General features: G+C 47.0%; 1 protein-coding gene across 7 annotated transcripts in view; it reads left to right on the forward strand.

Annotated features, from left to right (window-relative positions):
* atp2b3b (ATPase plasma membrane Ca2+ transporting 3b) overlaps positions 1–14,795 on the forward strand; it is a 99,047-nt gene that overhangs the window by 54,709 nt on the left and 29,543 nt on the right. For all 7 annotated transcript variants that reach the window (XM_056273306.1, XM_056273309.1, XM_056273307.1 and 4 more), the window contains 8 exons: positions 1,187–1,262; positions 1,479–1,637; positions 2,179–2,358; positions 4,056–4,143; positions 4,279–4,385; positions 4,867–5,058; positions 6,186–6,399; positions 8,680–8,891. In XM_056273306.1, coding sequence (XP_056129281.1) covers positions 1,187–1,262; positions 1,479–1,637; positions 2,179–2,358; positions 4,056–4,143; positions 4,279–4,385; positions 4,867–5,058; positions 6,186–6,399; positions 8,680–8,891 — 1,228 coding nt within the window. The remainder of the gene's footprint in view (positions 1–1,186; positions 1,263–1,478; positions 1,638–2,178; positions 2,359–4,055; positions 4,144–4,278; positions 4,386–4,866; positions 5,059–6,185; positions 6,400–8,679; positions 8,892–14,795) is intronic.

A 14,795-nucleotide genomic window follows, 5' to 3' on the forward strand; every position in this document is an offset into this window, starting at 1 on the left:
TTTAGAAATACGGACAACTTTGACTATGGATACCTGAATTATTGATATTTGAACTACGGATATTTGAGCTACAGGACATTTGAACTACGACAAAAAAGATCCCTCCCACGAAGCTTCCTTGACAGATGATCTCCCGTTGAAGGAAGAAGGAAGACTCTTTTCTCTTGTGTTTTGTACGCTGCTGGAATCCTGACTGGTTTTTTAGTACCCCGAACAACCCCCCTTGCTACACCCTTTTGGAACCCTTGGATACCCCCTTTGGATTGCCCCCATCATCGCCCTGGATTTGGATTCATCATCATCGCCTCTACATTAACTTGCCCCTGTGATTGTGGTAGGATCTGGACATTGCACCTTGCACAGATTGGAAGACTGAATCATTCCCCCTTTTCTTTTCTTTATTATTTTCTTTGAGTGCACTCATACTTTATTTTGGATTATTTTCTTTAATTTGTTAGTGTAGAATATGGCTGCATGAGTAATATATTAGAAGGGTATAAAATAGAATATAGATAGATATAGACAATAAATAGAATATTAGGAAGAACTTTTAAAAAGTATAATAGAGTAAAATATATATATATATATAACACATCTAATTTAGTATTGATATTGAAATAACTTTACTTTGAACTGTTGAAATAAATTGGTTTTTTTATTGTAAACTATACCCACGAGTGTGTGTGTTGTCTTTGGGGTGAGTACTAGAATCCGGTCTAGAAAAAAACCTACACCAATCTCCACTGAACTTAGACATTAGACTGTAAACTGTCCCTGCGCAAGCATAGGCCCATTCCCCTGTCGTGCAGGTTACAATAGGAAATATTAAACAAAGATAGAATAAGAATACGGAATTAGATTAAACAATAAAGGAAAAATCAGCCATCAGCAGAGGGGGTGGAGCAGCGACCAGGATGGCTCGAAAGAGCGGGGTAGTTGCCCGGATACAACTGGGGAGAAAAAAGGGGGAAAAAAACAATAAAGGAAAAATAAACATTTACAACAAGAGGACAAATAAATAGTGAGTTGAAACTAAACAGATGAACGCTGGTTGTTGGAGAGGTTGATAAGGTGGGTTTAAGTTTTGAGATAAGTGTGGAACAAGGGATTGGTTATAGGCGTAGAATAGGATCTTCTGAACATAAGGATATCCTCTTTGTGTGCACCTCCCACCCCATTTCTCCAGGTGCTCCTACATCCTGGATGCCAACGGTGAATCTCGGAGTTTCCGGCCACGTGACAGAGATGAGATGGTCAAACAGGTGAACTGCACACCATTATATTCCTAAATTCTTTTTTTTTTTTTGTCATTATCTGGCTCCAGTACTTCTAAACCTTTAATTGTGAGAACATTTTTATCTACAGCACCACTGTAAAGAGGAAAGAAGATTGTTTGAGTAGTCTGTCGTACAATATGTAAATTTGCTGCTGAGATATGAAGACAACTCCCTGACCAAAGACTTGCTTATGACTGTCAGGTGATCGAGCCAATGGCGTGTGAGGGCTTGAGGACCATCTGCATCGCATTCCGGGACCTGCCAGGCAATCCAGAGCCAGAGTGGGACAGCGAGGTAGAGATCGTGACTGAACTGACCTGTATCACAGTGGTGGGGATTGAGGACCCTGTGAGACCTGAGGTAAGGTGTGATAAAAAGTGACTGTCTGGGGTGGTCCGGGTGGCAGAGCAGTCTATTCTGTTGCCTACCAACAGGGGGATTGCTGATTCGAATCCCTGTGTTAACTCTGGCTTGGTCGGGCATCCCTACAGACACAATTGGCCGTGTCGGCGGGTGGGAAGCCGGATTTGGGTATGTGTCCTGGTTGCTCCACTAGCTCCTCCTCTGGTCTGTCAGGGTGCCTGTTCGGGAAGGGGAGGGGAGGGGGGACTAGCGTGATCCTTCCATGCGCTATGTGCCCCTGGTGAAACTCCTCACTGTCAGGGGAAAACAAGCGGTTGGCTACTCGACATGTATTGGAGGAGACATGTGGTAGCCTCCCTGGGTTGGCAGAGGGGGTGGAGCAGCGACCGGGACGGCTCGGAAGAGTGGGGTAATTGGCCGGGTACAATTGGGAAGAAAAAGGGAAAATAATCCACCAAAAAAAAAGTGACTCTCTGTGTGTGCGTGTCTGTGTGTGTGTCAGTGTTTTATTGTGTTTTAATAACTTATTCCTTCCAAGGTGCCCGAAGCCATCCGCAAGTGCCAGCGTGCAGGCATCACAGTGAGGATGGTGACTGGTGACAACATTAACACAGCCAGGGCCATTGCTGCTAAATGTGGAATCATCCATCCTGGAGATGACTTCATCTGTCTAGAGGGCAAAGACTTCAACCGACGGATCAGGAACGAGAAAGGAGAGGTAAGTTGGGAACAGAAACCTGCAGATCCTCATACCATTCCAAAAACTGTTTTTTACATACTGTATGCGGATGAAATTCATGTTGCTAGAAGGAGTGAAATATACTATATAATATATACTACACAAATTACTGTAATTGGAGGTGCTCCCTTGCAAAACCAATGACATGCCCAGCCCATATCTCCTCTGCCATCGAAGTCGGGTTTCTGTGTAAGCACTCGCCTGAACTAGCACAAAGAAGACTGAGATCAGCTGCTGTCTTATGCAAGGCTCGGACCCTTTAGTCAACTGTTTAACGTAGTCGCCTGTGGTGCAGGAGACCCGGGTTCGCATCCCGGCTGCGGCGGTTCCCGGCTGCCCCCCAAATTTGCTACCCTTTATTCTGCTCAGTACTTCTGTCTGTGTTGCTGTGTACAATAAAACCCTGTTAAATCCATAACACCCCAAGGGTAAGATCTGTAACACACATGCCAGCATGACCATGTGTAGCACTGCAACAACAAGCTGCTTACTGACAGCAGGAAACATGACATATCTCACCATCGGCTCAACATACACTATTTGTCTGAGAAATGGAGATAAGTGAAACTTCCGAACGAGTTGGTAGTGATATGGTACCGGCTGTTTCTTCTCCTTCACAAGTCATAAAGTACACAGCGCTTTTGAGTCTGACCAAAACAATGGCAGAAGTGTACACAGTCGCTGTGTATGTCGACTGTGGATTGTGAGTTCAATGAAACAGTTTAACAAAAAAACAAAAAAAGATTATGGACTTTAATCAGTATATAGACACATCTGCCCAATTTGAGTGGAACACATTGTGAAATATTGTGGTTGCTGCTACTGAACCCATCTGCATTATCATTTGAATCCACCAGAGTGCTGGCATGATGGATGGATGTGTTTATTATTATTATTATTATTATTATTATTAGGCGGCACGGTGGCGCAGTGGTTAGCGCAGTTGCCTCACAGCAAGAAGGTTCTGGATTCGAGCCCCGGGGTACTCCAACCTTGGGGGTCATCCCGGGTCATCCTCTGTGTGGAGTTTGCATGTTCTCCCCGTGTCTGCGTGGGTTTCCGCCGGGGGCTCCGGTTTCCTCCCACAGTCCAAAGACATGTCGGTCAGGAGAATCGGCTGTACTAAATTGTCCCTAGGTATGAATGTGTGTGTGTGTGTGTGTGTGTGTGTGTGTGTGTGTGTGTGTGTGTGTGTGTGTGTGTGTGTGTGTGTGTGTGTGTGTTGGCCCTGTGATGGCCTGGCGGCCTGTCCAGGGTGTCTCCCCGCCTGCCGCCCAGTGACTGCTGGGATAGGCTCCAGCATCCCCGCAACCCTGAGAGCAGGATAAGCGGTTTGGATAATAGATGGATGGATGGATTATTATTATTATTATCATTATTATCATTTATTATAATCATTATGATTATGATTATTATATTATTTTTATTATCGTCATCATAATTATTATTATTATTATTATTATTTAGGCAGCACTATGCCAGAGGGTGGTGTGGCCCATGTGGTAGTGTGTGGGAGGTTCTTTTTTATCCCCTATTTTTGATCCTTTCCTCTTCAACACACACCTGTGTACTTTTACATACGTGAAAGAGCCTTGTACAGAGTGACATCTAGTGAAAGCACGTGTTCTATAAACACCATCATATCTCAATAATCTGCCATAACCTCTGATTGGCAGATTGAGCAGGAACGTATTGACAGGATCTGGCCAAAACTCCGTGTGTTGGCTCGCTCCTCACCAACCGACAAACACACGCTGGTCAAAGGTAAATTGTGGCTTTTACTAACTCACGCACAAATTTGCTTGTGCATGCACGCAAATACGCACAGACACCCAAATGGTTCATAACTCAAGTATCCAGCCTCAGTTACCACCGCCTCCCTTCTGCTTTACTGTCCAGGCATCATCGACAGCACTGTCATCGAGCAGAGGCAGGTCGTCGCGGTGACGGGAGATGGAACCAATGACGGGCCAGCGCTGAAGAAGGCTGATGTGGGGTTCGCCATGGTAACTTCCTGTTTTAACTACTTATGGACTACGAAAGCGTTTTGCTGCTTAAAAACTGTAGTCTTATTGATTCATGTTTTGCAGTATTTGCTAGAACTGATCCCTGGCTTTCATTCAGAAACACTCCTGATGTTCCTTGCTCACCATTTCTGAAAAGACAGATGATTACATCCCCTAAATTGTTTTCAAATAAGGACGTTGAAGTAGCTAATACACTGAATTATATTCCATGAGATCTTGCCAAGGTACACATTTAAAAGTGTTCCATTTTCTTTCATATTGGTTGTCTTTTTAGACTGAAATTCATCTTTGAGTAGCTTGTCTGAAGGTTCTGAGCCCAGCTCTCACTCCCTCTGTGTCTAAAAACTAAGACTTGGCACAAGGCCCAAAAAGATGCGAAGACCACTGTGCTCAAACGAATTTAATGGCTGAACATGTCAGTGATTCATATCCCGGCTCTTCCTCTCTCTACTAACCTCAGGGCATTGCCGGGACCGACGTGGCCAAGGAGGCGTCTGACATCATTCTGACGGATGACAACTTCAGCAGCATTGTCAAGGCGGTGATGTGGGGACGAAATGTCTACGACAGCATCTCCAAGTTCCTGCAGTTCCAGCTGACCGTCAACGTGGTGGCCGTCATCGTGGCCTTCACTGGGGCCTGCATCACTCAGGTACATGGAGAGTAAGAACAAACTGGCACACATGCATGCTGGCATACCGTATACTGCAATTACACTCCAGTCATGCTCATTTGAGTAAAGATGCAGGTGTGAAGGCCGCCATACGCAGTGGGGATGGATTGTAAGTAGAGTTGTGTATTGGTGAGACTGGCGATATGATACGTATCACAATACAGGGGTGACAATTCAGTATATCATGATATATTGCGATACTGTAAGAAAGGTGATATACTGCGATTTCATAGGCCTGTGTTCTTTGTGCTTATGCTACTTCCTGTCTCAGTTCACGTTGTTGGGTTGGAGTGGAAGAGTCAAATGGCTGAAGATAGATTACAACACTGTTATCTAGCGGTCGTGGGGTTACACATAACACAACATGTTTGTCATCAATCTTTACATGCAAACAATTAAAAATCGATATAGTGATTTTGAGAATCAATACAGTATCACAAAAGATCATATCGTGATACTCGAGTGTATCGATACTTTCTTACAGCCCTAGTTGTAATCCGACTGTAAACCAAAATTGGCTACAAGTGAATGGAAATGTTTCTCGGAGCATCACAGGTCATCTCTTTTCTTCCCAGTTGGGTGAAAATTAGGAGGAAGTTTGTCAGATCATGTAGTAAATCACTGGGGGGGGGGGGGTAGACAGATGTCCGCCTGGGCACAGGAGACACATTTGAAATATCATGTGTAAATGTAATGTGGATAAATTAATAGGGCCACTGTGAAATCTACATCTGTAGCTATTGCAAATGTCCCCAGTCCTCATCTACCATGGATTTAACTGTCTGTGAATGTTCTCATTCATCCGGGTCATGGTAATCCAAAGGAGTTGAATCAAGTTAACTGGACTATATACCAAGTCCAGTTGCACTTGATTCGACTCCTTTGGATAAACTTGGATTTAACTGTTTTATAGACACTAATACTCTCTCTGTCTCTCTTTCTTTTTTGCTCTCTCTCTCTCTCTCTGTCTCTCTTTCTTTTTTGCTGTCTCTCTGTCTCTGTCTCTCTTTCTCTCTCTTTCTCTCTCTGTCTCTCTCTCCCTGTCTGTCTGTCTCTCTCTCCCTCTCTGTCTGTCTCTCTCTGTCTCTCTCTCGCGCACTTTCCAGGATTCCCCGTTGAAGGCAGTCCAGATGTTATGGGTGAATCTGATCATGGACACATTTGCTTCCCTGGCTCTGGCCACAGAACCCCCCACCGAGGCCCTGTTACTACGAAAACCCTATGGCCGCAACAACCCGCTGATCTCTCTGACCATGATGAAGAATATTTTGGGCCACGGAGTCTACCAGCTGATCATCATCTTCACTTTACTCTTTATAGGTAAGCTCATGCTCGCGCTCGCTCTCTCACTCTCTCTCTCTCAGACACACACACATACACACACACACGAATGCATGCACATGTGCAGAAAACATTTCCACCTACCTCTTAAATCACTCAAAATAGCATTTGTATCTCTGGTATTGTGGTTTAAAAAACAAAACCTTTCGGGCATCCGGGTAGTGAAGCGCTCTATGCCGTTGCCTACCAACACGAGGATTGTCGGTTCGAATCCCCGAGTTACCTCCGGCTTGGTTGGGCATCCCTATAGACACAGTTGGCCGTGTCTGCAGGTGGGAAGTCAAATGTGGGTATGTGTCCTGGTCGCTGCACTAGCACCTCCTCTGGTCGGTTGGGGCGCCTTTTTGGGGGGGAGGGGGAACTGGGGGGAATAGCGTGATCCTTCCATGCGCTACGTTCCCCTGGCAACATCCCTCCTGACAACATCCCTCCCTGTCAGGTGAAAAGAAGTGGCTGGTGACTCCATATGTATCGGAGGAGGTATGTGGTAGTCTGCAGCCCTCCCCGGATCAGTAGAGGGGGTTTAGCAGTGACCGGGACGACTTGGAAGGGTGGGGTAATTGACCAAGTACAATTGAGGAGAAAAAAAAGGGGGGGGGCTTCCGTTATACTTTTATTGGTTTAGGGTGGGCAATCTTATCCAGAAAGGGCCAGTGGGGGTGCAGGTTTTTGTTCCAGCCAAGCAGTTACGCACCTGATCCCACAAATCAACCAGTAGAGTCTTTGCTGAGGAACTTGATTAGGAGACATGGGTGTGTAACTGCTTGGTTGGAACAAAAACCTTCACCCACACTGGTCCTTTCTAGATAAGGTTGCCTAGCCCTGGTTTAGATGCTGTTTACCCTACTCAGAAAACATTTCACTGGTATCTTACAGGAACCTGAATACACTTGACAGCAGAATAAAACCATTGTTCCAGAGACTTCTTGGTCCCATTGAAGTCCACTCAGCAGCTGTTTATACACTGTCCCTCAATGCACTCTCAATGTTTGCAACCTACCTGACGGGTCGCTCTTACCAGGTGACATGGAGGGGATCTGTGTCGGAGCCTCGCAGACTGACTACAGGCATTCCACAGGGTTCGGTTCTGGGTCCTCTCCTTTTCTCCCTGTACACGACATCCCTTGGTTCTGTTATTCGCTCGCATGACATCTCTTACCATTGTTATGCCGATGACACCCAGCTGATCTTGTCCTTTCCTCCCTCTGACACACAAGTAGAGACACGCATTGCTGCGTGCTTGACTGACATCTCGGGAGTGGATGGTGACACACCACCTGAAGCTCAATCTGGACAAGACAGAGCTGATGTTCCTCCCGGGGAAAGGTTGCCCGCACCGAGACCTGGCCATCACCATTGACAACACCGTGGTGACGCCAACTCGGACTGTGAGGAATTTGGGTGTGATCCTGGATGACCAACCGTCGTTTGCTGAAATCGTTGCATCAGTTGCTCGCTCCTGCAGATTTCTCCTCTATAACATCAGGAGGATTCGTCCATTCCTTATCGACAAGATGGCACAGGTGCTCATCCAGGCTCTGGTCATCTCCTGGCTGGACTACGACAACTCCCTCCGTGCTGGTGCCCCGGCGTCGGCCATCAGACCTCTGGAGCTTGTTCAGAAAGCTGCAGCTTGTCTGGTGTTCAACCGCCCTAAGTTCTCCCACACAACTCCCTTTCTCATGTCCCTACACTGGCTCCCAGTAGCTGCTGGCATCCAGTTTAAGACTCTGGTGCTAGCCTACAGGGCAGTGAAAGGAACAGCTCCTTCCTATCTCCAGGCCATGGTCAAGCCCTACACCCCCGCCCGACCACTTCGCTCTGCTGCCTCGGGATGCCTGGTTTCCCCGTCGCTCAGAGGCCCTTGCTGCCGATCGACCTGGTCACGGCTCTGTTCTGTCCTGGCCCCACAGTGGTGGAATGAACTCCCCACTGATGTCAGGACAGCGGAGTCGCTGCCCATCTTTTGATGCAGGTTGAAAACTCACCTCTTTAAGAAGTACTACCGTTACTTGTTCTTAGCACTTATTGTATTTACTCATTTAAAAAAAAAAACCTCTTTCTTGCACTTTTACTTCAGCCCTGGTTTTGCTCTTAGATGCTTGTTTAGATGCACTTATGACCTCTGGTGACTAGTAGTTCTCCTGATTTCCTACGATAAATGCACTTATTGTAAGTCGCTTTGGATAAAAGCGTCGGCTAAATGACTGGATTGTAATGTAATGTCCCTGCTCTCTCCACCTTGTTCCATCTCTCCAGGCGAGCACATCTTCAACATCGACAGCGGCCGCAATGCACCACTCCACTCCCCTCCGTCCGAGCACTACACTATCATCTTCAATACTTTCGTCCTCATGCAGCTGTTCAACGAGATCAACGCGCGCAAGATCCACGGAGAGCGGAACGTCTTTGATGGCATATTTGGGAACCCCATTTTCTGCTCCATTGTCCTGGGGACCTTTGCTGTGCAGGTGAGATGAAAGGTGAAAGATGAAGTTGAAACTTGGAAGAAAAGAGAAAAGTGGTTGTGATTTTCTTTCCACTGTAGTGGGAAGTGTAGATGGCACTGGATTTGTGAGAATACTATCTGTGGATGGCCTTTGTGGCTGTCTTCACAGTCTTCTGAATACAGAGTTCCTCCAAAGGTCTGGAAAATCTAAAAAAGAGTGGAAAAAAAACAAGATTGTATTATAGAGCATACGAAAATCTTGTTCAGACTTCGTGCACTACACATACATGTTTTGTGTTGCTGTAGAACCTACTGCCATTTCACATATCATGATATTTGGTGTTGCAAAGAATCATTTATAGGCAGCTGTATCCATATCACCGTGTCACTGTCAGCAAACATCGTTCTAAAACTTCTTCCTCTTTGTGTTACTAGTGCATTAAAGGGAGGATTCAAGGTTCGAAATTCCAAACCATACTGACCACATGTTGCTGAGTTTGTAGAGTTCACTCAGTAAATGCACAAGAAGTCCACAAAACAGGGAACTGGTGGCAAACAAAAACAGAGACAAGCAAATAAACAGCAGCATCCTGTTGTTCCACCATGGTCTGAACAGAATGGCCATGTGGTGCTGCAGGCCTGTGCAGTGCAGGCAGCAGGAGGAGAAGCACGGCAAGGAAAGACAAGGAGAGAGAGGTGAAGAATGACTTTAAGAAAGAGAGAGACAGAGAGAAGGGATGGAGATTGAAGAGACAATTTAAAGGGGTTTGGAGATGTAATGGAAGAAATGATGGCAGACAGACTCAGACAAGTAGAGAAGAAAGCAAGAGAAGGATGAACCCCTTCTCCCTGTAGATTGATATAAATACAGTATTACAGTGCATCCGGAAAGTATTCACACCCCTTAACTTTCCCCACATTTTGTTATGTTACAGCCTTATTCCAAAATGGATTAAATTCCTTTTTTTCTCTCATCAATCTACATAAAATACCCCATAATGACAAAGCGAAAAAGGTTTTGTAGAATTTTTTGCAAATTTATTAAAAATTGAAAACTGAAATATTGCATGTACATAAGTATTCACACTCTTTACTCAGTACTTGGTTGAGGCACCCTTGGCAGCGATTACAGCCTCAAGTCTTCTTGGGTATGAAGCTACAAGCTTGGCACACCTATGTTCGGGGTATTTCTCCCATTCTTCTCTGCAGATCCTCTCGAGCTCTGTAAGGTTAGATGGGGAGCGTCGCTGCACAGCTATGTTCAGGTCTTTCCAGAGATGTTCAATGGGGTTCAAGTCTGGGCTCTGCCTGGGCCACTCAAGGACATTCACAGACTTGTCCCGAAGCCACTCCTTCCTTGTCTTGGCTGTGTGCTTAGGGTCGTTGTCGTGTTGAAAGGTAAACCTTCGCCCCAGTCTGAGGTCCTGAGCGCTCCTGAGCAGGTTTTCATCAAGGATCTCTCTGTACTTTGCTCCATTCATCTTTCCCTCGATCCTGACTAGTCTCCCAGTTCCTGCCGCTTAAAAACATCCCCACAGCATGATGCTGCCACCATCATGCTTCACTGTAGGGATGGTATTAGCAAAGGTGATGAGAGGTGCCTGGTTTCCTCCAGACGTGACGTTTGGCATTCAGGCCAAAGAGTTCAATCTTGGTTTCATCAGACCAGAGAATCTTGTTTCTCATGGTCTGAGAGTCCTTTAGGTGCTTTCTGGCAAACTCCAAGCGGGCTGTCATGTGCCTTTTACTGAGCAGAGGCTTCCGTCTGGCCACTTTACCATAAAGGCCTGATTGGTGGAGTACTGCAGAGATGGTTGTCCTTCTGGAAGGTTTTCCCATCTCCACAGAGGAACGCTGGAGCTCTGTCAGAGTGACCATCGGGTTCTTGGTCACCTCCCTGACCAAGGCCCTTCTCCCCCGATTGCTCAGTTTGGCTGTGCGGCCAGCTCTAGGAAGAGTCCTGGTGGATCCAAACTTCTTCCATTTACGAATGATGGAGACCACTGTGCACTTCGGGACCGTCAAAATTGTAGAAATTTTTTTGTACGCTTCCTCAGATCTGTACCTCGATACAATCCTGTCTCCAACGTCCACAGACAATTCCTTTGACCTCATGGCTTGGCTTCTGCTCTGACATGCACTGTCAACAGTGGGACCTTATATAGACAGGTGTGTGCCTTTCCAAATCATGTCCGATCAGTTGAATTTACTACAGGTGGACTCCAGTCAAGATGTAGAAACATCTCAAGGATGATCAGTGGAAACAGGATGAACCTGAGCTCAATTTTGAGTGTCATAGCAAAGGGTGTGAATACTTATGTACGTGCAATATTTCAGTTTTTTATTTTTAATAAATTTGCAAAAATTTCTACAAAACCTTTTTCACTTTGTCATTATGGTGTATTGTGTGTAGATTGATGAGGGAAAAAAAAGGAATTTAATCCATTTTGGAATAAGGCTGTAACATAACAAAATGTGGGGAAAGTGAAGGGGAGTGAATACTTTCCGGATGCACTGTATATCATTTGTCCAGACGGAGATTCAACTCTACTGCTGAGTGTTGATGCTGTTACCATCACCCCCGTCCGGGGGTACATTTTGTGCTACCATTCAAAATGTTGTTCCTGTAACCACTTTGGTAAATAGGCCTTGTGTATTCTAGAGTATGGTCTTATTGTGGTTCACACTCAGACGGTCACAAGAGAACAGCTTCACTGCATTGGTTTTTAATTATCATACTTAAAATTCCTCAGTAAATTCAGTCAATAAATCCATCATTAGAGAGTTCCGATTGTTTAAGAGTGTTGCAGCGATTAAGTGGTTGATGTTTAATCATGTATGCCATGTTCCTCACTTAGAATTTGTGTAATTTAATTCCTCATGCATGTTCCCTGTAAATAAGCATTGTAACACCAACTTGTGACAGCTTGTCACATTTCACTGCTCCGCTCTGCAGTGGAGCTTTTAAATTCCGTAGGACAAAGTGTAATGCATATAATGATATTCTGATTAAAAAGATTATATGAATTCATACAGCTGGGAATGCATCAAGACTAATGGCATTAGTAAAAGTTTACAGCAGATATACCCCATAGATACAGTATCATTAAATCATTTATATATATATTTAAATATATAAATCTCCCTCTCACCCTTTTTTGGGTGGTGTGTTTCTTCCTCAAGCTCAGGTCCTCTACCAGAGGTCTGGGAGTTTGACGGTTCTGTGCAGTATCTTCACTGTTCCTAGGCCTGCACTCTTTTGGACACAGACCTCAGATGTTGTTCCTGGAATCTGCTGGAGCCCCTCTCCCTGTTTGGGGGTCACAGCCCCTAGTGCGCCTATTGCCACTGGGACTACTGTGGATTTGACCTTCCACATTTGATCTAGTTCTTCCTTCAGCCCTGGGCTTTTCCTCTAGCTTCTCATGCCGTTTTTCCCTGATGCTGCTGTCGTTCGGGATTGCTACATCAATCACTACTGCTGTCTTCTGGTCCTTTTCCACCACCACAATGCCTGGTTGGTTTGCCAGCACCTGCTTATCAGTCTGGAACTTTAAGTCCCACACGATCTTAGTTCTGCCATTCTCAACCACCTTTGGTGGTGTCTCCCATTTGGACTTAGGGACTTCCAGTCTGTATTCAGTACAGATGTTCCTGTACACTATCTCAGCCACTTGGTTATGTCTTTCAGTGTAAGCTTTCCCAGCCAGCATTTTATACCCTGCTACTACCTGCTGGCCTGTCTCAGGGGCGTCTTTACACAGCCTGCATCTTGGGTCTTGTCTGGTGTGGTAGACTCCTGCCTCAACTGATCTGGTCCTGAGTGCCTTTTCTTGTGCTGCCATGATCAGAGCCTCTGTGCTGTCCTTCAATCCAGCCTTTTCTAGCCACTGGTAAGATTTCTCAAAATCAAGCTACTGTAGTGACCTACTTGCAGGTTACACATTCACCATGTGGGCCAGAGACGGTCCCTTTAAGACAGTGGGCGAGAGTTAGCAAAGGGTATTGTGGGTAGACACGAGGCTGAGGTTTTGAGTATAATGAACTGTGGACTTAGAGTTAGTTGGAGGAAATAAACGACCCCACGGCTGTGTGGTCAAAAGGAGAAGTGGTCTCGTCTCCTTTCTTTCATCCTCCACATTGGTGACCCCGACGTGAGCCATGGAGAACGCAGCTACAAGTGCAGCGTCAGTGACTAACGCCGTCTCGCTCAAACTGCCCGACTTCTGGTAATACGGCTGCGGCAGCATGGTTCGCTCACATCGAAGCCCAGTTCGTGATTCGGAACATCACCGTGGATGAGACCAAGTACCATTATGTCGTGGCGGCACTCAAAACATCTACGGCATCACGGATATTGGGCCTGCTGCAAGCCCCGCCGCCCGCGGATAAGTACGGTATGATTAAGAGACACTTGCTGCAGGCTTTTGAGCTAGCAGAGGTGGAACGGGCGAACTGGTTGTTTTCGCTGCAAGGCTTGGGAGACTGCAAGCCATCAAAGCTAATGGACAACATGCTGAGTATGCTGGGTTCGTGCGACCCTTTCTTCATTTTCGGCCAGCTGTTCCTCCGTCAGCTCCCCTCGAACGTTGGTGCTGCCTTGGCCAGCTCCAAGTTGTCCACCACCAGCAGCTTCCGGGAGTTGGCCGCGGCGGCTGACAGGATTTTTCTCGCCAGCCGACAGCAGTGTGTGGCAGCTCTGCTGCCTGCCCACGCTCTTCCACCACCGCTGGTTGAGGCTGCAGGTGTCGCCAGCAGTTTCTCATCGGAAGCAGGACTCAGGGGGACTGTGCTTCTACCATGCTAGGTTTGGAACCAAAGCCAAGCAATGCCGTGCACTATGCACTTTCAGCAGGGCGGGAAAAGCCAGGGCTGGTGCTCAGTAGTAGCCCTGAGTGTTGGCTAGGAAGGCAGGCTGCTGTTTATTCAGGACACTATCTCCGGCCGGTGGTTGCTAGTTGATTCGGGCGCGCAGCGGAGCATCCTGTCTGCGACACCAGTGGACGTGATGACCAGCCGATTTGGACCCCCTATGGATGCTGCTAACGGCACCCCCGTACGCACCTATGGCATGAGGTATGTGGAGGTGTTTTTTGGAGGTCGGCGGTTCGGCTGGGACTTTGTAATGGCGAAGGTGTCCATTGCCCTCCTGGGTGCAGATTTCCTGTGCGCTTATGGGCTGTTGGTAGACGTTAAAAACCACCGCTTACTTGATGCCATCTCCTTCTGCTCCTACCCATGTACGCTGGGGGAGGCGGGTCCCATTGGCTTGTCCAACATGATTGCCACCTGGGATGAATTTCAGCGTCTGCACGGTGAGTTTCCGGACCTCACAACGCCCATCTTCTCATCAGCAGTTGCCAAGCATGGAGTGGAACACTACATCACCACAACGGGCCCCCCAGTCTACGCCCCATGCACGGCGCCTCGACCCAGCCAAGCTCGCCATCGCCAATGAGGTGTTTGCCAACATGGAGCACCTCGGCATCATGCGCCGCTCCAACAGTCCATGGGCCTCCCCTCTGCATATGGTCACGAAGGCTAACAGTGGCTGGCGCCCATGTGGTGATTATCTCCGCCTCAACAATGCCACGACGCCAGACCGTTACCCTGTCCCGCACATCCAGGACTTCTCCATGCACTTGGCAGGGGCGGTCATCTTCTCCAAGGTGGACCTCATGCGTGGATACCACCAGGTGCTGGTCCGCCCGCAGGATGTGCCTAAGACGGCAGTAATCACGCTGTTCGGCCTGTTCAAGTTCCTGAGGATGCTGTTTGGGCTCAAGGGGGCTGCACAGACCTTTCAGCGGCTCATGGACTCTGTGCTGCGAGATATGCCGTTCCTGTTTGTTTATCAGGACGACATTCTCGTGGCCAGTATGTCCGCAGCAGAGCACCTTGTCCACCTCCAGCAGCTGTTCGAACG

Source organism: Lampris incognitus, chromosome 2 (assembly GCF_029633865.1).
Source record: "Lampris incognitus isolate fLamInc1 chromosome 2, fLamInc1.hap2, whole genome shotgun sequence".
NCBI classification, from domain to species: Eukaryota; Metazoa; Chordata; class Actinopteri; order Lampriformes; family Lampridae; genus Lampris; species Lampris incognitus.